The 23115-nt window shown below is 52.8% G+C and overlaps 1 protein-coding gene across 1 annotated transcript; it reads left to right on the forward strand.

Annotated features, from left to right (window-relative positions):
• Window positions 1-1436: 1436 nt before the first annotated feature.
• Ktl (BTB/POZ domain-containing protein Ktl) lies at window positions 1437-21194 on the forward strand. The gene is made up of 6 exons (XM_018641070.1): window positions 1437-1677; window positions 15432-15563; window positions 17752-17978; window positions 18518-18596; window positions 18698-18847; window positions 18924-21194. Exons 2-6 carry the CDS (start codon window positions 15432-15434, stop codon window positions 19047-19049), a joined length of 714 nt encoding a protein of 237 aa, XP_018496586.1. The 5' UTR covers window positions 1437-1677; the 3' UTR covers window positions 19050-21194.
• Window positions 21195-23115: the final 1921 nt, after the last annotated feature.

Consider the following 23115-nt stretch of genomic DNA (forward strand, 5'->3'; position numbering starts at 1 on the left):
CGGGGAGACCTTCGGCACGCTGTCGTTGGCAAATGCCGTTACGTGACAAATGACATTCCGGAGAAGAGTCCGATGTCATGTGTACGGACGGAGGCATCAAGTCCTTTCCCCAGTGAAGCCGCGAGTGGTGAAGGCTTTGCTCTCTTTTTCCCTGCTTCCAGCGTTGTCACGTCCGTCGTGTCGTCGAGCAACCGACAAAGTGGCCCTTCTCGATTCGCTCGCAGACAGAAGGCAAGCAGACAGGCGGCGAGTAGGGCCGTCGGTCGTTCGGTGGGCCGGCCAGCTGGCTGGCTGGCCGGCCTGCCGATCGTCCGCTCGGGCCCTGGCCCTGCAGTCTCGGGGGATTCCACCCAGCAAGTGGGTTGGCTGCAAAGCAGTCCGACAGGCAGGCGCACGTTGCGCGTGCGCAATGACGTCAGTAAATATTTAGGAGAAGACGGCTGGGTGGTGGCCCGACGTAAGAGGAGGAATAGGACGTCGACCGGCTACCGCTGCGGTAGTGTAGACTATGGCGAGCCTCGAAGACGGAGGACCGAGAGAACAACATCGAAGGCGCGGCCACGATTTTCTCCAGCAGACTGCGTGGCGAAGACGTTTCTTCCGTTCGTTCGGAAACTATCACCTGGTGCCGCTCGTTCATGCCAACGATTTTCTCTCACTGCTATTAAACGAGATCCATGCGCGGAGACAGAATGAGAAGCTCCCAGCACTCCGGGAGTTCTGGAAGATGTATGGAAAAGTTCCTTTCACTCCAACATGTCGAGAAACTTCCCCAGCGTCCAAGTGGATTCGGCGAAGCGAATCCGCGATCGGGGGCTTGAGATAAGGATGCTGTCGAGCAGCCGGCCTACATTTTCTTCTCTTTGAAGGATTTGTTTCGGCGTCGTGATCAAACATCGAATCCCGCAGTCCCGGAGGAAAAATGGGAATGGGTGCTCCCGTCATTTTCTGCGTGACGAGCTCATATGTTTTGGGGACGGTGGCGACGAGCCACAGCGGAAAGCTTTATTAGTTTTTACTGATTATAGGCACGCATGACTGCGGCGAAGGAATAGTTGATAGCCCTCCGATCCAGTGATAAATTTCCTCTGTGAATCCTGGAGCCCGCTTCGGAGGTGCTTCCGCTGGCCCGCCAGCCCGTCAGTCGGTTGAAGCAGTGCAGCAGCTGCCTCTTCGCCTACCCTCACTCGCGTGATCTCTTTCCCCAGAGCTGGAGGCCTTTCCCTTCGCTGGATGGCTGGCTCGCTCGTCGCTGACTGGAGGGCCGCTCTCTTCCATATGAGGCCCACATCCACCTGTTTTGCTTATCGCAGCTTCGGCCAAAGCTTTGGCTTTCGGTGCATACTGCAAACTGGCCGTAACTTGGCCTGGAGCGCGTGTGAGTGGACTGGAAACAAGTTTACCTTGAGGCCGTAGGGAGACAGTCCTCCCTAGCCCTGGAAGGAACAATGTGTTGAGGAACGAACACTGCACGCAAAAGTGCACCGAGTCGACGGACACCTGCGAACGGAGACCGTGGGCGGCTCAGCGCAACGAAGTCAAAGTGCACCGTTACCACTCCAGGAGAGCTTTCGACAATTGGTTGAAGCGCGTCGAGCCAGGTAGAGGGAGTTTATTGTCTACAGCTGAGCGTCCCCGATTCATCTTCCGGACGATTGTGAATCGCAAACGACAAAGGTGAGTCTGCCCGCTGTCTCGGGGCGAGAACCCTGTGTGCTGCGACGGATCATGGGGAAAATCGGTTTTCGAAGATGAAGAAAAGCGCAACAATGAGAGCTCCGATGTCAGACACTCCTCGACACAGGGGACTCGGAGTCCGACAGATTTCGATGACAACCCTTGTTCTCCTTTCGTGCCCCCGTCAGACCGTCTGCCCGTACCCCAGATCTAGTTCAAGCGTCTCGACCGACTTCGGAGACAGTCACGCTCGGTGAAATAATGTTCGGAATTCGACAGGCGTCGGAACGGAGACCGAAAAAAAGAGTACCTGGAATATGGAGTCTCCGGGAGCCTCACTCGCGATTTGACGTATGACCGAATATAATCCCCACCGAGCCGACGGCAGCCTCGAATTCCGCGACTCTCGAAGCCGTCAGGCGGGACAAGTCGTCTAAGAAAGGAGCAATGCATGCGATCGAGCGGAGCAGTGTGCACATCCGCGACCATATTCCTGGGAAGCTCTCGACGTCTCTCGCCCAGAGTTCAGCTGGGAGATTTCTAACGTCCGCTCATGCATCGACGGTTGAGCGAGGAAATCGAATGAGTCACGGATCTATATGTACATACATGTACGTATATTTCACCTCCGTACGGCCGATCGACGGAACGTGGCGGGGCAGGCGACGCCAGTCCGCGAGAGACGCCGATGAGCGAACCTTGACGAACACACAACATGCACGGTGTCTTCCCTTCCGAGTTTTGATGCCCGCCGGGGTTCTCGCGCACTCCCTCCGAGTGCCCATTCGGTTGCGAATTCACGCGTATGGACGTGAGGACGAAGGTACGAGTTTTTGACGAGCGGGGAATCACTTTTCCTCATGCAGAATCGATTTGGGAACTCTCGCATTGCTCGAGGCGGAGCGCGATTGCAGAGTTCTATGGAAAAAAAATCGTTGATCACGGGAGAACAGACCGTCCGATTTCTCCACCCTGTTCGAGTCTGGTCGATAGTGAGGTTCTCAATTTCGAAGTATACCTCCCAAAAATTCTCCAGAAGAAGAGAAACTGAAAAACGAATCGAGGCGAAACCCAAATTCTTTGAAGCCTCGTGCCGGAAAGGGAAACTCCTTCGAAGACTGCGTCCGGAATTCCAGGGGAAGTCTAGAGCTGCGAATCAAGTTTTGATAAGCTAAGGGAGTAGACTGAATTGGAACCATTCCGATTTCGCAATTCCCAGCCCCAGAATGGCCCTCTGCTCGTACCCCGGAGATGCATACACAGATCACCCTACATGCGCCGACGGGTGGGAATCCCCCTCGCCTCAGAGAATTCTCAGGCATGATATTCTCCACAATTCCACGAGTATCGGTTCATTGCTGGAGCATCGCACGCGGCGCTTGCCATCGAAAACTCGGCTCGGTCTCATTATTCACGTCGTTCTACGGCGCTCGCAGAAACGGAGCAGATGACCTCATCGTCGGGACGAAATCGTGAGAAAGCAAGCACTTGCGCCCGATTCTTGATCATGCCTCGATTGCTTCCAATTCGACAACTAACAACACCGGACGGCGAACCCGGGTCCAAATACGGTATAGGTCTCGTCGTTGATCGATCTGACGTGCGGGGAAGCGAGTTTCCGCGCCTCCTCAATTCCAGGTGGAATGGGAGGGAGAGGAAAACCATAGCGCTGATAATAATCGGAACATGGACACCAAACTACCGAGCGCTCTCTTCCTCTTCGATTGGTCGGAGTCTCCCTATGTGATGTGCCCAACTTCGCTGTCCCTCCCTTTCGATGTCGCTCTCGGAAGCGGATCGAGAGTTGTTCCATACGGTCGGTCTGGATGCCGAGCATCGGAGGATATCAGTCAAGCGAAACATGAACCAGGCCGAAAATTTTCCCAGGAGCATAGAACAGCCTCTGCGACGGTTTCGACCGGAGAGTTAGCGAGACGGCGGGATTCTAGACTCTGGGGGTACGCTCTTCCAAAAGATATTGCGCGACGAGAGATGAGGTTCTTCTCGGATTCCTTGCCCCTTTCCGACGAGACACCACGAAGCAGCCGGAGAGTGCCACCGCATAGTCTCATGATTCTTGCCGAGCATGCCGCAACAATCCGGGTAGCTCGACGCACGATTGGAGGAAACAGGACGGGGCATGGAGCGAGATTGATTCTTCTCACGGAATTGATGAACAGCATGAAGGTGGGGGGGGCCTCGCTGCTCGGCCCTGAGCCCAAACCAGGCGGATTCATCTCCGTCGAGCTGCGGATATTCAGACGGCTCGCACGGTTTGCAGAAAGAGAAAACCGCTCCCGATGCTTCGAGCACAACTCGTCAAAATCTCCCCGTTGTGAGAGATCATCTGTCTTGGTGTTGCTCAATTGTCGATCGTTATTTTTAGATTGTTAGTTTACGATTCCGGTGTCGACACACAAATGTAAGCTAAGATCAAGCGAGCGGCACGACCTAGACCGACAGCGGGAGATGATTCTGCTCTGATGATTCTGATTTTCGAGACACTGCTTTTCGCGCAGCCGTCTCCTTTGCCCTAGTTCTCCAGGCGTCAACAATGACTCGGAGGAGCTCGACATGTCGGGAGAATCCAGCGACCGAGAGCTTCACTGAGGAATCCCAACTTGCCCCGGCCCCACAAAATGGTTCCAGTGTATTTCCGCGCTAAGTCATTCCTCGAAGAGGCGACGAACGCGCTATGAGGTCCTTCCGACTTGAGATTCAGCACCGAAGGAATTCCGGCGACAGGGATGTCTGTGTACTGAGTATTCCGTCCAGAGACCCAGCTTGTTCTCGATACCGAGGAATATCATCGGGAGAGCGATTCCGGTCAGTCGTCGGGACGACCACGAAGGCAAATAGAAAACACACATGGGTCCTCATGGAGCCTACGAGAGCGACAGCTTGAGAAATTCGCGGGAGACGTCACGCCCTGTCGGGATCTAGTGATGTCGATGCTCGGCCCTGAGGGACTCTTTCGGAAAATGTCTTACTGCATGTAATCGATCAAGTCATCAAAACATCGGCTTTCTCTCGTCATGATACGATGCATGCCCTTCGCCATCTTCCGGAAGAGCCTCTCGGGTCTCATTTCGATGGAAACACAATGTCGTCGTTCCGACCCACGTTATTCGGCGTTTACGGCGTCCGGATCATAGCGAAAAACGTGGCAGGACGCAGGACCGATCTAGCGATTGCTCACCTGCCGTCTCCTGCTCGAAATGTTTCGCCATACCGGTTTCTAGCTCCTCTGCTGAATTTCCGCCACCTACGATCCAAGTTGTAATCACTTTCCCGTGAGCTCCGCGGACGACCGCTGGCGACGCAAACAGACAGGGTCATCGCATGAAATGCGTCACCCGGTTTTTGTAGCTCTGTAATCGCATTCGCTCCCGCAACGAGTCGTATATGCAGCGAAGAGTCTCTCTGACTGAGAGCTCTTCTAAAGAGATTGTGTTCGTCCGCCGCAGCCAGCTCTGCAAAGCAAACCAGCCAGCAACGCCTGTTTCAAGCGCTCCCTCCAGACGCACGACCTCGCTTGTTGCTCGAACGTATTACCAGCGCGCTATGAATTCTGTTCGAGGTGATGCGAGCATGCCAGTGTCTGACATTGAGCCTTATTTCCGATGCGACAGGGCCTCGGTCCGCCGGCTCTCCAATAGGCCATCGCGAGTTGTTTTGTCATGAATTTGTGGAAGGTTGTGGTCGGGAGCCGAAGTTTGCTGAAGCCGACTCTGTGTCGGCTCGGCTGACGGTCTGCTCGCCGGGAAACGCCAGTAATAGGAGCTTGTCCGTCGGGTAGCGGAGAGAAAGTGAAACTTCCAGAGTTGCCTTCACCGTCTGACAGAGAGCCCTCTGTGCCTGTCCACGAATGGGCAAGCCACCGAGCTTCGCCTGAATCTCCTTAACGAGCTGTCCAGAGCTACTCGATCACGAACGTCTTTCATTTCCAAGAGGAGCCTCTAATCGCTTACATTCTCTTCTGTCTTCACTGGACGACGTCTCGATGCCCCAACCCCGCTCGGAAGGAAGCATCGTTTATTCGAGCAAAGGAATACATTCGTTGCCTTCGGCGATTCGAAGCTGGATAGAAGTCTCGGCGGAGGCGGCTCGTGGGTGGTCACGTTTCACTTCCCCCGACACGCCAGCACCGGCTCCCCATTGGCATGTGACTTTAGTCTGAGGAGGAATAGAGCTCGCTCAGCGAATGAGCTCGATGGAGGGCCGGGCGACTGAAAAAAAACTAGGTACGTACGACAAAAAACAGAACACACTCGCTAAGCTTTGAACAGCGACAGTGACGGCGGCGCCGGTGGAGGCAGCGGCGAGCGGGGGCGCTCGCTACGATGTCGACGTGCTCCGAACTTTTCCTCTCTCATCTTCGATGGCGGAGCTCCCAGAACGTAATTTTATCACAAGTTTCCAAGCGATTCGCTAAGCGGTGTCGGCAACGACAGGACCGTACTTTTCGGCGTTCCCCTTTTTCGCCGATAATTTCGGTTTCTCCGAGCCAGGAATAATTTCCCGCTCCCTTCCCCTTTCGGTGGAAGCACTTTTCCACTCGACTCGCGAATTCGTCACCGAGATTCAATTTGTCGGGACCGTAGCCAACGCAGCGATTCGCCTGTTCTGGGGAATCGAAAATTCCCCACGAGTAGGAGATGCGGAGCGGCGTATTCCCGGCGCCACGTCGTGAACGATCTGCGATCGCAAACAGGGGACGGAGGACCGAGACATTCCTCCGGAACTTTCGATGTTTGATTAGGCGTGTGGAGGGGAATAAACGTTTAAGTGCATGAAAGCTATTCCCGTCTCCGAGACGTTCCCGTATGCAAACTCTGCCTCCGATTGCTCTTTAATTCCTTCTCGAGAGATCCTTCGGATCATCTTACGCCAAGTGCTGTGGCAGGATTTCCCAGCTCTCTCCGGACGCCTGCTCAGGAGGTGCATCGTTGGACCTTCATTCCGAGGCGTTCGCTGCTGTCGATGTTGCGGTCGGGCTCCGTTTACCGAGCAGATTCCCAATCGACGCGCGTCGGTCGTCGAAGCCGTCGGAAACATTGAGTAGTTAGGCTGTCGGGTACGCTTGATTGACGAGAGAAAATTGCAGAGCTCCTCTCCATTTTTTACGAGCTTTCTTCCGCCGCCCGTGGACGTCAGTATTCGCGATGCTCCCTGTTTTGGTAACGTCGGTCAAAGCAGCTCGGTGAGCTTATGGAAGTTCCGAATAAGCCGGAAGCCACTCGGGAAGGACTGATGCTTTTTTTTCGCAGACGTTTTTGCAGTTCTCAGATATTCGAAACGCTCAATACCATAATCTTCTGCGATCAGAAGCGCGGAAAGAAAGGTCGGATGAGTTTTGTACCCTCCGCTTGTCGGCTCGTTCCTGGGAACAAGAATTTCGATGGGATAAGAGGATAGGAGAAGAATAAGATAATGACGAACAAAGCGACGTAGCAGATAAGTTGCCGGTGCCGCGGACGGGATCTGAAGGAGATGGCAGCAATGAGTGTCGCAAGGAGCCCAAATCCTCAAGAGTACGGCGACGAAACGAGGGGAACTCGAAGAGACATCGGAGGGAACTAACAGGCAACCGGTAGGAAGTATCGGGACGACGCGAGCGAGTGGAGCGGGTACTCAGAGAATACGGCTCCGAAAACGACAGAGACACGCCTGGAGACAGGCAGGCAAGCGTTCCCCGATGAAAGCTGTTGCAGGCGCCTCTAAGCTGGAGTTTCCCGTCTGCGAAGACTTGATCCTGCAGCCGGGCGCTTGATATCCTATTCTGCGTCAGTCGGAGGAAAGCGCAGAGTTTCATCCGGTTTTTTCTCCCTCCGCGGGCACCGTTTGCCTTCGGCGGTTCCTTGCTCTTTAGGGCGAGGACGATCGGCGGATCCCGAATACTACTCTCAATACTCGGAATTACAATCCCAGCTCAGACGAGCCAATCGAGCAAAGTATTAACCGTCTGAAAGGCCGATGAGTGACCCGCCGACCGAGCTACTTTCTGCTGCGCGTAGCGAGCCCGTAAACCGGCACAGGAGAATCGCAATGCAGTTTGCTATACGGAGCCAGGCTTCGAATTCTCTCGCATGCCGCCCATAGGAAAGAAGACCTTCGAGGAACATTCGGATGTATACCTCATAAAATCTACGGGACTCTCCGTCTCCGTCATTGTATCTCTCCGTTGAGAGTTCATCGGAATCTCTGGTTTCGTGAAGAATCAGCAATGATTTCTCCGACTCTCCTCCCTGAGTTGTAGGATAGGGTAATGGAAGAGTTCCGGGAAAAAGTCAATCCCGCATGAGTCCGATTGTAGGCTTGGCCGGACGGGCGGAGCTCAAGCTCGCGGCAGCCGCGGCAGGACTGACGAGCATCAGACTTCGCAATCGGAGACCTGAGTGTGTTATGTAACTTGCAGTCGATCTGAAGGTCAACACGTATTTATAAGACTGATTCACTCCGGGTAGAGGAAGTCCGATGCAGTGAATTAGGAAGCCTAGTCGGCGAGCTCAGCCACTGTGTTGGAGCCGATTGAAGAATTCCCTCTACTCTCGCTCGACACAGAAGCATAGCGTCGGCGGTTCGAAGGCTACATATATAGAACTCACCTGGATATAATGCGACATAATCCGACCTCTGAGTATGAACATGCTGAAATTTCATCCGAGGCTTCCGAACGTGGTCTCTGTCAATGTATCTCCTCATCTTTTGCCCCGCTGGATCAGGAGGAAATACGCGACGAACGACGAATCCGAGACGAAGGACTTAATCACCACATTCCAGTGGCGAGATGGTCTTCCTGCTCTAGTCACGCGCGAAATAGTCATCTCCAGTAGAATGCATACGCCACACGGTGCGCAACGAAATTTGCTCTTAAAGGAGACGAGGTAAACTCAGTCATTACGACCCAGTGGGAACCTAAGACGTTGCCAAGACCAAAGCAATATTCATAAGGGTGCCCCATCTGCATGTTCCGACCACGGACTGAGATGGGATCAGACTCTGATCGGGACCGCGTAAGCCGCTCGATGGTCTGAGGGATTTGCGACGGACTCGATTAAGTACCTACTTGCACAGTGGACGTTCGATTACATAAGGTCGGGCTTCGAGCGAACGATGCTCAGCGTATGCATGTTGAAGTTGTGAAAGCTTGTCGCTAATTGTGAATAAATGGTTGAATAGCTCTCCCTTGCTGACTCTTTCGGGACGAGTCGGGATTACAGGAACGAGAGGAGAGAGGGTAACATTTGAGAGGTAAGGCCGAGGCCACAAATTTCTAAACTACGCCGTAGGAGTCAGAGACAAATCGGCACATGATTGATCGCTCACAAAAATGATCGGACATTGATCGATGACTGATCATGATGGCGGTGCCGTTAGTTTAAAGGACATCATAGAAGTTTGGAGGCGTGGAAAGGAGGTTTCCGAACCTACGAGCTTTTCGCAAGAGGCCTGGAATGTGGTTTGTTCTCGCACAAGATCCCAATGGCACCTCCGACTGCGACGCCAAACGAGCTCGGCTAAGCTCGTGCTTCGGAGACCACGCACAGCCATTGAGTCGACGGCTCTCACTTCGGCGACGATTTCTGTCCCATTAGGTACGTTCGTAGATCAGCGAGCGAAAACATCGAATGGGAGGTGTGCTCTCGACAAAGAAATACGTCTGGCTCCGACCGCTCCGAGGCCTGGGCTTTCAGCGGAAGCGTCTGAATGCAAAACGGATGTGGGGTGATTACGAAATGAGTTTCCACATAAAAGTCGACGTACCTACTCCTGCGGCAGTCATCTCATTAGCGGCTGTGGATCTACTGAGATTCCAGGCGCCAGGTTCGCCGCATTAGTTTCTCGATAGACCCCGACGCTCGGGTCGGCGTACAGGCGGCGAGTGGATCCGACCGACGCTGACGGCTGCCGCGAGCGAGATACGTCGGCGTCGTCGAGTCGGAGAACATGACGAGAATCGAGTCTAACTAGAGCCGAGCCTTGGAATCGGAAACATCTGCGTTTTGATTGGATGGGACCGCTTCGTCCCCGCATGACTCACGAACGATCTACGGACGTCGACAGGGTCGAGAAGCACAGTCGCGACGGTTTGCCGGACGCCCGTATAGAAAGTTCCTCCCTGGATTCGTCGACTCGATCTCTACGGGATGAATCCAGCCACATGTTCAGCTTGTCCAATGTTTGCGGTAAGTTTGGAACCGCAACGGACGGTATGATCATGCTATGAATACGGAGCTCGAGGAGCCGAATTCAGCGAGAATCGGTGCCTTTGTTGGTTGAGGAGAAATAAGCAACAGTGTGCTAAGCTGCTTCTCGATTCAACTGCGGCCGACGGCTGTAGCTGCTCGCAGACGCTTTCGAGACTAATCCAAGAGAGTGGACTGGCAGCCACTGGCAAATAGCCAATTTCAGTGTATAGACGGATATATATCTGGAGCTCGCGTCGATCCCTCTCCTTTCGATGGCTTGCTTTCATTGGGAGAATTCGGCGTAGAACTGCAATACATGCTCCCTCAGCTCGAGCTGTAGCGAGAGCTCGAACTGATTGAGACTCGGATAGAAATATTGCTCGATGGGCTTTGATAGCCCCTCCGCACGTCACGTAGCGATTTCGGTCGAGATTCGATCAAAACACATGCGCCATTTGATTCGAAATCCTGTGATTGAAGACCGAATAGAACGTTCATCTATACAAGCGATCCTCCACAACGGATACATAAGAAGTGCGTCGATTGTCGTCGTTCACGCCGGCGAAGGGATGCAGTCGATCCCGCTCACAAAAGACTCGCCTATAATAATTGAAAAAAAAACGGATTTTGAAGGTGTCAAATGGGAAGACTCGACTGTACCTTCGCGCGCGAGTGAACTCAGCGCTCCTTCTCTCTCCCTCCATGTTGAAAGATTACGTTGGATGACCTCGCGGTCGACTCCATTGCCCGACGGGACTCGAGAAGCGAATTACGGAGAGCGATCAGGCGGAACAGAAAGTGTCAGTCCCCTCGGTGTTCAGTCACATCTGCAATCGGCTCTTTCAGGAGACCGATAGAGTCGGCCCCCATCTGTGGGCGAGGCAGACGGCGCAATGAATGAAAGACTGTGTGAGCCTCGTATCAGGACCGTAGTTGTCCATTGTTCGTCTTCTTCGCACCAATGTACTAGCTCGGGCTTTTCTGGCTTAAGCATCGCTCGAACTCTTCATGCTGAGATCTCTCAGGCTGCGGGAGTTTCATTCGAAGCGTCAGCTCGACCTCGGTTATCATTCGGTCTCCTGCATCCTGCGTGTCAACACCGGGGAAATACGAGTGGAAATCGCTCCAGTGAGCACAGAATGAGGTCGCTGAATAGAGCTCCGCGAGGGTGTGAGATGTGACATTGATCTCGGACCGAGATACTCTCCGACGCCGCTTCAGAAGATTCCAGAAGGGTCATGGAGTTTCTAAAGCTCCACGATTCTCGCTAATCCTACACGTATAGAACTTCAGAGAGGGTGCCTCGAGTTCCAATAAGTCGACCGCTCGCTTTCCCGTTCTCTCATATCGGGGGCAAAATCGAACGCATTCGAGAACGCTCAGGTTTAGAGGCCAAAGTTTCGTAAGAGTGTCGATGGAACGGAAACTTGAGATTGCTCTGAACTCGGGATTTATGTTCGGGCCGCACTTGATTGCTCGTGGAATGAGTACTCGGGAGATCGGACGAAAGGTCTCCGGCCTCTCTGGCCTACATCTTCGAAAGAGATCTGAGCGCGTGATTTTGATGGAGATCAAGGTATCTGATGTCCTCGTTCAGCATGGCGACGCAACTCCCCATGAAAAGGTTGAATGGTTCTTTTTCGTTCTGATACTTGGGAAGCGAAACCCCGTTCCGCGGAACGCTTCCGTCCTCGGTCACTAGAGATGGAATCGACTTTCCATTCGACGCCGAGCGGATTCGAGATCGGAGCATAAAGTACCGAAATTTACAGTTATACCACGCTTGCCTTTGAATTGCCACAGCGTCTGTGGGTGAGGTGTCTGTGAGGGGGAGATACTCGAGGGAAGCCCGACTGTTTTCCGAAACGCTTGGGATTCGGCTCTCCCGGGGAATTTACCCCTCTAGACTCCTCAATGATAGCTTGGAACCGCTTTAGGGAAACTCCAGTCGTCAATAGTCCGAGAGAAGTTTTTCTTCCGTCGCTGGCCACTATTCGTCAAGGGAACGGCAGTCTCGGACTTCGCGCTCTTGTCATCCTCCATGCAATCCTACCAGGACCGGACCGCCATGGTGGTCGGGCTGTTGTGATCGCCGAATTCTCGTGGACTGTCAATTCCCTATGCCCTGCCCAGCTCCTGCGCCGCTTCGGCAGAACCTGTTCGGACACTCTCAGAGAATCTACAGGCGTATCCTTGAAGCACAAGACCTTAGACGATGGATAAGGCTCTGCTCTCAGAGCTCGACAGTGACGTCGAACTAATGAGAGTAACCCCCCTCCCCCGATTTCCGGCCCAATCTGCTGGGCGCGACGCGCGACCCCTGCTCCGCGAGCTGCCCGGATCGTCAGGTAGAGTCAGCGAGTGCAAACATAAGAAATGGGAGCATCCTAAAACCAGCGAGCCGGCCTCCAACTAAGCACGCCTCCACCGTGGTGACTGTCGCTGGCGTATGCATATCCGCTTTTGAAAACTCAAGCTTTAGATTCTCCGCGCCGATCGCCTGTAGGCCACTCAGCCGGTTGGCTGGACGCTTTTCTGTATTCGCTCGATGACTCGACTCGCCGCTTCGTGCTGCGTGAAATAATCCAGCGTTTTCTTGGATTTACCTTTCCGGAGCCGCGGTCTGCGGAAGATAGACCCAAAAAATTTGGAGAGTCGAAGGCGGATGCATATCACGCTCCCACGAATTCATGGTATCGCGATCCGGATCGAATAGGGCAGGAATGTGATCATTAAAGCGAGCTACACTAAGTGATCCGTCGCGTTCATATATACATTTATGTCCCTGTCGATTATCATTAGCTCTCTACACCGCATAAGCATTAATTCATCCATAAAGCACACGGAATGATTTTCTCCGTGAGGATCGCGGATCGTATGAAGTCCCAGGCTCGTGAGATTCGGATGTCCTCTCTTAGGGCCAGCGGAGTCGGTGATAATCGGCGGAGGCGATTAAAGAGCCAATAGCCATCAGCCACAGAGAGAGAGAGAGTGGCGCTCGCAAAACACTCGCACCAAGCCATTAAGTCTAGCTTGAGCCTAATTCGCCCGATTAGCAGCTCGCTCCGATTTTTTCGATCTGTTTATCGTCTGCCAACTCTGTGTTTAATTGGAATAAAAACAATTTGGTCACTATCACGACTTCTTCTCAAGCGAAACCGATTGAACAATTTCCTACGTGTTTGTGCTGACTAAGTCACGCTCAAGGTCTCATGTCGGTCAGCGGTGAATATTCTCGCCGGCTCGACGAGGAGAACTCGCCGGCCCGCGAATCCGTATCTTCATCGCGCATCGCGAGGACTGACCACGAGACCGATTCATCCTGGTTCGTTGAAGCATGGTTCTGGTACCAGTCTAATCAGTTCATTGGAAGTAAGTTAGAAAGGTCAAAGACGTCTGATTCGGAGATCGGGGCTGTGAAAGCGATCGGCACCTTTGTCTTGTTCCCAATCATCGTAAACTCTTGCTCCCTTTCTTCCGATTCCAACCAGCCCGTTCTCTGGCTTGGCAACCGGTTTCGACTCACTCTTTCCCCCTTCTCAAGGTGTTGCATCCGCAAGGCACGTTTTGCGTCGAGAGATGCTTCCTGCCGCACTCGTTCGGGGTCTGTAGTCCCATTTGGGATGATTCAAATCCACTATTCCGAAGCGTCATCCAGTAGGAATTCGCGTCTCCTCCGCGGCGGCCCTTCGGAGTTCCCCTTGTCAACTCAGAGAGGAATCCGATTTGCAAGCTGACACTTCAGAGTCGGAGGCCACTTGCGGTTGTCTGCTGCGTTGGGCTCGTTCGGAAGCTCAAATACAGCTCGAGAAGACCGCGAGGAATTCCTGTCTCTCTGCGGGGATGTGCCAGTGATCTTCCGTGGATTCGCGTATCCCCCGCTGTCATTTGTCGGGAGAACTGCTCTCCTCGAAACTGCATGGGAGCTCCGGAGCGACGGATCGATCGAGCTCGGTTCGACTCAGGTCTCCAGGAATAGCCTTCAAGGAACTCCCGTAAGTCCGTTGCTGCGAAGTCGGTCCTCCCTTGGTTCCGATACGACTTCCGAGGGACCGTTGATACGGCTCCGATCGTGATCATCTTATATGTGTGTGGAATTCACGCGATGCGCGATCACTGAGGAATTACTGGGCTGCCGCTTGTGTCGCTGGAGGTTTCGGCCACCCCCTTGATGCCGTTCCTATGATCGCGAGGTCAGAGAAGTCATCTTCCCCTCCCTAATCCCGGGACTATTGACTGCAAGCTCTGACTGCTCTGCTAATTCTCAACATCCGACAACTCTCTCATGAAAAAAGGGGACGAGGTCACGCGAGGTACTTTCCGTGCGCGATTCCATTTTAAAAAAATTAGCCAAGCGTCGGCCGCTGCAATCAACGCGGCTCGGTGTAGCGGAAGCCTCTTCGCTGACCGCGGTCTGCGAAGACCCCTCAGCGTTGGCGATAAGCCTTTTTCCCCTCGGCCTTGCCCGGGGAGCGGGCGGGAAGAGAGATCATCGGATGCAGCGCCACTCAGAACTTATTTTGGCTGAAGAACGAGGGGCTTTCTCGCCACATGACGATTCCTTATGCGCATCGATTTTTCACTTTAATCCTGGTTTATCCGGTCAACGCTGAATGCCCTTCGGAAGGCCGTACCGCCCAAGGTCCGGGCTCGAGGCTGCTCTCGCTTATCGTCTACGTCCCGAGTATGGCGAGAAGCGATGTACCGGGGACCAAGCCTTCAGAAATACAATATGTTTGAGGAGAACCGAGGTCTGACCGCGGTGAGCACGTTTAATATCAGAAGATGTGGTACCCTACTTGCATCAGCGAGAGCAGGGATGCTTCCGAGTCGAAAATACCGCAGGAACTTCCAAAAAATATCCACTCACATACTTTCGTTTGTGTGGGATGGAGAAAGAAACTATCAAGTACAGGCTATTAGAGTGCCCCCCACATTCATCGAGTGAAGCTGAAGTCCGTAAAAGACTAGGACTCCAGGAGCTCCTGGATCGTGGAATGCCGCAAAATGACGAAGCTCCTGATTGCGTCAGCCTGTTCCCGATCGCCCACCATTTTGGAATATTCAGAGGCTCTCTGTATTCGGAAAGTATCATAGCTTTTAGCAGAACATATTACAGGTGCAGGATTCCGCGATGGCGGAATGGATGGGTTTCTCATTGCTAGTCCTTCGGTGATTTGAGCGCGAGGTCGGTCGTATGAACGTGCGTGGGGGCGGTGCTCGGCTTAATATGCAGAAGCGAACTCAACTCATTTGGGTAACGAGGCTTGAGTAATGCCTCGCGCGGACCGCTGAACGGCGCGCCGACGCGGTCAACATGTGTGCCGAATGATGCTAGAGGAAGGAATGAGCATGATAGCGTCGTCATCTGTAAAACGTGAATGCGGAAGGATTGTTGGCGAGGGGGACTGAGCGAGGAACAGAGTTCCTTTCTGAGCGGAACAAGCCGGCTAGAGATACGCGTTCCGGGAATGAGCCATTCAAACCCGTTGGGAGCGAACACTTACTCAATCTTGTCCATAATTATGTTTTTCCCTGTAATGCAATTTGTCGCTCTTGCAGATGGGGGACAAAATAGTGGAGCTCAACGTCGGAGGCACTCTCTACACGACGAAGGCATCTACGCTTCTGAAGGCCGAAAATGGATCTTGCGTTCTCCGCGAATTGATCGAGGAACAAGTTAAGGATTCTCAGGTCAGTGTGTACCGTGATTTGCGAGCAAGCTGGGGGAAAAACTCGCCAGAGGCGAATGTCAGGCCTGCTTGCTGAGCTCGAGAAATCCACGAGGATCGAAATGAAGTATAATAATTCTTTTATGTTCTTGAATGACTTTAGCGTCGGCCCCGTTCAGGAATACACTAACTCTTCCTAGCTACGCTAACCACCAGCGTCGTATAGCCTCCGACTGAGCCGTCGGGGATTGTAATCATGCTCGCCTCGAAATTGTATGGGAGCACTAGGCTCTCTCCGAGAGGCTTCCGCGTAGAGCCAGACATTGGAGGCAGATGGCGAAAAAATCACGCCAGCCCCAAGAGGAGTTCCTGAATGAACTCGGTAATCAAATTTCCCACAACAGGCTCACTCGGCGAGAGAGTCCGGCAGGTTGTTTGGGTCCGTCGACGATCTACCGCGAACAGATGCGGCGGCAGCGTGAATTCCGGGAGCTGAGGCTTCGTTTGATTCGAGATTAATGAAGCTTAGCTTCGTTCAGGTCATCCACCGCTTTTCGATGCGATCTCTGCGGAACGATTCATGATTCGAGCTAACGAGAACGATGCGGAACTCAGCAAAATCCAGAATCGCTGCGAAGTTATGCCCACTAAACTTCAGAAGAGGATCCCGGAAGCCCTGCTCGGCTTCTTTGCCGAGATCTGCGACTCGCACTCGTTGGTACGAGAAACTCCAGCCGGGATTGTCTTCCGTATCACGAGTGATCGATAAGTCGTCCATTCACATACCTGAATAGACCCGACTCATTTGAGCAGGTGAATTTTATGAGTCGTCTATGACTTCTACCCAGATTTGTATTCGCGTCGAATACAACTCATCGAATCCACGGGATATCTCCAACGTGAATACCAGTCGGAGCAAGGTCGGATTCGGAAAAACCCGGGGATACCCACAGCATACTACCATCGTGTGAAGCGAGTCGATCGAAAGCGACTGCCGAATCCGGAGAGGATTAGAGAATACTGTCTCAACTCTTCGCAGCAGGTGTCGCATGAATGCTCTCACATTACTACTGCGGAACTTCCGGGAGAATAATATCATCTGCCGAGCGGAGACTGCACTGCCGCGCCTCCTTACCTCGGGCGGGATCTGCGGAAAATGCCTCGAATCAGGCAACCGTCCTATTGGATGGGAGATAGTCCTTCCAGTTTGCTTCGCCCTATCGCGACACGATGAAACAGACGCAGATCGCCATTTTAGAACTCATATCTTCATTCCTGATCACGCGCGAATAAGTCTCGATAACCTCCGACACACGTGCGAGCCAGGGAAGCGGTTTTTATGTCGCCGAGGCACCGCGATCGGACGTCTTATTGAGCAGAACCCTGTAAAGGCTCCGACCATTCAAGAACATAAAAGTAGTCTTATTGGAGGGCCCGGCTCGATCGCTAGGAACAGCGAGAGATCGCACAAGTGAAAATAGTCAAGCCCTACCGACTATGATGCTCAGATGGAAGGTGCGCGGGCCGCAGCGAGGCACTAAATGCGATTTCATAGGCCCCACTCAAAACTGATCGAACGTCGATCAAAGGACACCCTCGCTTCGACTGGCACCTCTAATTCCGCCGGAACGCCTGTGGCGGTGGAACGATGGTCGGGTTCACTCTAATTGTCAGGCCAGCCCGGACAATGGGGCGCCGGGCGGCGACGGATTCCATCCCACGAGATCGTGAATCGAATTCCTGAGTGTAGTGTCATTCGTCCACTGTAGAGTTCTCGTATGATTCGCGTGGATCTCGTACGGGAATGAGGAATTTAGAGCATTCGGAGAAACTTCCGAGCCAGATGATATGGAGGGGAAGCTCAATTTCGAGATCCAGAATGGCGCGAGGGAAATGGCGGGATGAGCATCCGGATCCCTCGCATTAGTGCTGCTGGTTTGAAGAATATCGGACACTGTTATTTCATCAGAACATAATCCTCTAACGGGGGGATGAGCGATTTTCCCGGAAAAGCGCGGATTTTTCAGTTTCTGAAGACGATCTTTGTGGATTCCATTGACGCTCAGGAGGTCTAAGGGATAAGGGTACAGGAGGTCGGGAATCGAGTTGAACAATCGGGAGGCAATACTGCCGTATCGCGAGCTCCGTCGATGACTGGAGCTGAATGCTCGCTACCGCTTTTGACCCAAGCGCTTTGTTTTATTCAACAGGGACGTCTATTCGTTGACCGGGATGGAGCTCTTTTCCGCTACGTTCTCGACTATCTACGGAGTGGGAAAGTGACTCTACCGGAGGGTTTCAGCGAGCGCGCGAGACTTTGCCAAGAAGCCGACTACTTCCAACTCGAGCAAATGTCAGCAGCCCTGAATTTCTCGGGGAACGCGACCACCCTCGTCCCATTCCCCGGTCAACCAGGATACGTCACAGTGAGCTACAGGTGAGTGCGATATTGAGCAAACTTTCGCGATTCCGCAAAGAGTAGTTAGGGGCCATATTAGGACACTTGGCGGCAGTCCTCCGTGGGATGCCGGCTCCTGCGTCGAATGGGAGTCGTTTGAGGTTTTCCGCCATCCGCGATATTGCTACAATTGTAACATCAGGCCGGATGCGGGGGGCATACGAATGTCTGTTTGAGGGAAAAGTCTTCTTCCCCTGCCAGGGGTCGCAATCGGGACTGGACAGTTTTCTGGGGACTCGAAATCGCAGATTTGAGTAGTCGGTGAGGACTACTGGAATGACGTATCGGTTGAGCTCAGTTGGGGACCCCGAGTCACGAGGAAAATTGCATCTGAGAGGGCTGACAATTTTCCGGGGCGAATCCGACGGTCACCGAGTCCAGACATCCGTCCCGTCACACACAAGTCATGCGAGATGTATCTGTGCCCGAGGATCCACTGTACGCGATCATTTGCGGCACTCGTGCGAATCCGCTGACTAAGATGCCGAGTCGAATCTGATGGTTTCGTTTTCACGCAGAGGAACGTTCGCCTTCGGACGCGATGGGCTCGCTGACGTCAAGTTTCGCAAGCTAACTCGTATCCTCGTCTGCGGAAAGGTGCACATAATATTTGTAATGGCGAAATAAGTATCCCGTTTCGGTCATTGCTGTCAGAGGCGATAGCACGCAGTCATATATTGAAACCACATGAATCGCAGGTCACCATCTGCCGCGAGGTTTTCGGCGACACCCTCAACGAATCCAGAGATCCAGATAGGGGCCAAGACGACCGCTATACTTCGAGATTTTTCCTGAAACACAACTCGCTAGAGCAAGCCTTCGACATGCTGCAGGAGGCCAGATTCCAAGTAAGCTCGCCTCTCTGCTCATCCGAATCGTAGTCCATAATTGACCGTGATTCCTGAGACCGAATTTTCCTTTCAGTGTGTCTGCGCCTGCGGGTCGGGAACCTCGTGCGGGGGCAACGGCGCTGAGCCCATGAAGCCTGGCTTGGACTCCGAAGAGCAAAGATGGAACCACTACAACGAGTTCGTGTTCGTGAGAAATTGAGCCCGGCTTCAAGGATTGTGGATTCCGATGTCTGCCTCGACGTCTCAGCATCGGGAAAATCATCAGGAGCGGAGAGAGGGAGATAGACATCGAAACCTTGTAGAAAACTAAGGCAATGGATTATTATGATCTGGTAATGAGTCCCCAGGTGTTCTGTTGGCTTCGGGATGAGTTCTGTTGGCTCTGAAACTTTTCGCGCAACACATATCCAGCCGGTGTCTTCGTTCCCTTCTGCTCCGAAGAACTACATCGGATTTACTAATGCGGCTGAACTTCCTGTGGTGCTAAGTTGCGTTCCTACTCCACCCATAAGTTCGAAGGCGGGTATTCAGAAAATATCAATGAGAACGGGGTCTTCGTTTTCCAAATAGTTAGCTCTTTATGAAATGAGGACGAGAGAGGAATACGAAACGATGAAACCAGATAGACAGGACCTCGGAAGATTTCATCAACTTACCTGAATTATACCAGCTATACCTGAATAGCAGAGAATACTAACAATAATAGATAATACGCTCTTATTGGAATTCTACGGGAGACCAAGATCACGAGTTTCGAGTGCTATGAGTCCTGAGCTATAGCTCGACGGACGCGAACTTCCACTACGACAAAGGAGCTTAGGCGTTCATCCCTTTGAGGTACGGAGAAAAGTGTGTCACGTCAGCGCCAAACTCTCCATTGTAAGAGTTCTTCCACCGATCATGAATCATGATTGACAACCAATAGCAAATTGGGCCCTCGGTTTCGGGCATCTATGGCGCAGTACCGTCCGAGAGAGGTTTAGCGTCAAGTTCTCGCCGTGAAAGGACCGACTCGAGGACAGCCAAACGGACACACTCGACTGCGGATGTGCGATTCGCGCTCCGATGTGGACGACAGGGTGGATTCGATACTTTTCGGACGTCGCTAATCAAAAAAGTTTTGCGGACCATCGAGGTCAGAGAAAATCCCAATGCTTTTATCTAGGTCGTATCCACTCGATCATTCTATCTGCGTAGTATTCTTCTGACACTCATTTGCGCATTCGAGCCAGGAATTCGAGTAGACTGACGAGCACATATTTCAAGACCACATATGTAAATGATGCTCGATGTCTGTGGGAAGTCGGAATCGATGATTTCAAGCGAGCCATTATCCCGTCGTGTCGGCTCGAGCAACGCGTCCCGCCATCCTGACAGGGTGTCTTCCGATTATTACGCAAGTTCGTTGATGAGCCTCGACGTGAGAGTACCCACAGTCCCTTGGATTTCTGCTAGGCGGAGTCGGGATCGCAAATGATCCCACGTATCGGGAAGACAGAAGAAATTAGAAAGAATGAAATATTTAGTTCTGATCTCGAGCCTGTACTTGGCTCCTCGCGAATACAGATGTCTATCCATTGACCCACATGAACAGCTCTGGAACATCGTTGCGGCTATCGCTGATCTCTAGACTAATCGACTTTCACTAGACGACGTATTGGAATTCGATCGGTCGGTCCACTCGGAGAAACTATCGTTCTGAAATATTCCCTCGTTGGACTCGAACTCAGATTCTGCCGGCTACCGAGGTCCTGCACATATGAGATCGCCGCCCGGATCGTTCATTCACACTGAAGAATCGACAAGCCAAAGACGCTCACGTCACTATCCAGAGCAGGCTCGTCCGATGTGGTGTATTTCCCCGAGTCTAAGCTTATGAATTAGGTACCTACTGATACAATGTCGTACAGATGTTCGAGATCAATCCTTCGATTATCACGACGAACTCGGTGGGATCGTAGGTAATTGGGCGTTAAGCATATACCTTCTAAGTAATCTAATACTGCTAACTCAATACTGAGCGATTACTAGTGGTGCGGATCTCGATAACATCAGAATGCGATGCCAGAGAGAAGGCGGAGTCCGGCCCTTGCGTAGCCGGCAGTGCAGAATCATCTGGACCAGGAATGAGCATGGTAGGGGCAGTTTCCGCGTCGACACCGAACATCTGTGTCGTCCCGGGACATCCGTGTTTATTCCTGGCCTGGGTCCGGATTGGCAGTTTTTTTTGATTTTTCGCTCGATAATGTCTGAGTGGACGGGACCTTTCCGGGACGAAGAGACCGTCCGTCAATTAATGGAGTACCCCTAAGGAAATCACTCTTATTTTCTCCGCAATAAACGTGTGACTAAGGCAACAAGACGGTTGAATTCGCTTTTGGCATGCACGTTGCATCGCAGAAGTTTGCAAAAAAAAATTCCTATCTGGCTGACCTCGCTGCGTCATAGCAGCGATCAATTCCACCTAACCTACTCAGAAAGCTCGATTTCCTGGACTTTGCTCTCTCTTTATCCAGCTACCTAACGTTTCTGAATAAACGCGGTGGACACCCGTTGAGACCGATTTTTCCCGCGATTCCCGCGGTGGTGTTCGGTATTGCCTCGCGCGCAGGTTCTAGCGACTTTTCAGACTTTTCAACCGTTCCGAACGGACGACAAGCTGGCAGTGAAAACTCCCTTGTGATGACCGGACAACGCGAACTCCCCTTCGGGTTTTCCGCGTAAGATTCTACCGGAGTTCGCCGATCCCGTACTCTCCAAAATCCAATATGGAACGCGGATAGCGGTGCTCCATCTCGCTCGCGGCACGGCGATTTCAGCTCAACAGGATTCCATGGTTTACGGAGCAGCGAGCCTTGGGAGCATAAGCTTCGGTCGAAACGTCATCCTCCTACAAACCCACAATATGGATATTTTTGAAACCTTGAAGTCTCTTCGAGGTTCGCAACGGAGGGCCAGTCCCCTTTCCCACGTTGTTTCCCGCTCCTGACTATTCATGACCCTCTCGATATTTGCGGAGTCCTCGATGCATTCTTTCGAAGTTCTAGGTTCTAGCGGACCTCCCGGGCCGAACCCGTGATGTCCTTGAACGCGGTCGCGGATCCCGGAGGGATTGCGTTTCAGCTCCGGAGTGGATCGGCTTTTGAAATGGAATGCTCGCTAGATTCGATTCGGAAGAAGACCCACGATTTCGGAACCGGGATCGGCGTGAAGCTAATTGGAACGGAACGACAGCTTCACGGCGCGATGAAAGTTCGGATTCCGGACGCTCACGGCGCCGCGCCGCATTCATTGGGTGCTCGGTATACCCATTGGTAGGGAGCAAGGAGGGGAACTCGAATTGAAGCTTCTCACTGAGCTACCGAAAGTTGACCGCGCCATGAGCCGGAAACCATTCGGAACTTTTTGATGGAGCCCACGGCCGAGCGGAAGATCCATCTCTCGGGGTCCAGTATCGGCTCCGATGTTCCCGAGATGGAGCTCTCGCCGCTCTCCGCCGCGCGGACGTGTTTAATCGAAACCTCAACCTCTTCATTCGTACGCCGGAGTCGTCTGCACGGCTTTGCGACCATAATCATATCCTTGATCTGAGGAGCCCTGTGGCCCTGATCATGGAGAACTCGGGATAAATAGGCCTCACAACTGCCATTGGGCCGCGTAACCGTCTTTCGACCCACGCAATGATGACGGGTATGATAGCCATCAATTTGATCACCTCGTAGCTGACGCTGCATGTCGTCCGCAAAACTTCGGATGTATCAAGGTCGCTTCATAGAGTAAGTCCACCCACGCCTTTACTCCATCTCGCATTGCTCCTTCCGACGTCCATTTGTCCTCAGCCCGTGTGGTATCCGGAGCCGCGCGTTCGCAGCCTTGCACCGCCCCACGAGCCGACGGGACTCGTGTCGACTCATGTTCGAACTCTGTCGTGGTACGAGCCGAGCGTTCAAGTCTGAGGACCTCAGCTTCACTTCGTGTATGCGGAAGGAGAATCATCGAATTCGATAGAGGCTCGTCCCTCTTCCCCATCGGAAAGGGTTGGAGTCAAGCGAGGCAGATGGCTCGAATGTGGCGCAGGATCGCGGATTCCATACCGACAGGAAGAGAAATTCAGCTTGTCGAGTCCTCTTACGATTAGCATGACAGAGGCGCCGATAATCGCAAAACTTTGACGATGACCAGGTTAGAGCGAAGAGCTCAAGATGACAGACAGCCCCTTCTATGACTTCCAGCATTCTGATCAGATGGATGCTCAGAAATGCTCT

This window comes from Galendromus occidentalis, unplaced genomic scaffold (assembly GCF_000255335.2).
Source record: "Galendromus occidentalis unplaced genomic scaffold, Mocc_1.1 scf7180000077522, whole genome shotgun sequence".
Lineage (NCBI taxonomy): Eukaryota > Metazoa > Arthropoda > Arachnida > Mesostigmata > Phytoseiidae > Galendromus > Galendromus occidentalis.

Excerpts from the sequence above, each read along its gene's own strand:
- Ktl (XM_018641070.1), top strand. The coding sequence starts at position 15,432 with ATGGGGGACAAAATAGTGGAGCTCAACGTCGGAGGCACTCTCTACACG. Across the intron at positions 17,979-18,517 it reads TACGTCACAGTGAGCTACAG|AGGAACGTTCGCCTTCGGAC; the intron begins GTGAGTGCGATA and ends GTTTTCACGCAG. Across the intron at positions 18,848-18,923 it reads TGCAGGAGGCCAGATTCCAA|TGTGTCTGCGCCTGCGGGTC; the intron begins GTAAGCTCGCCT and ends TTTTCCTTTCAG.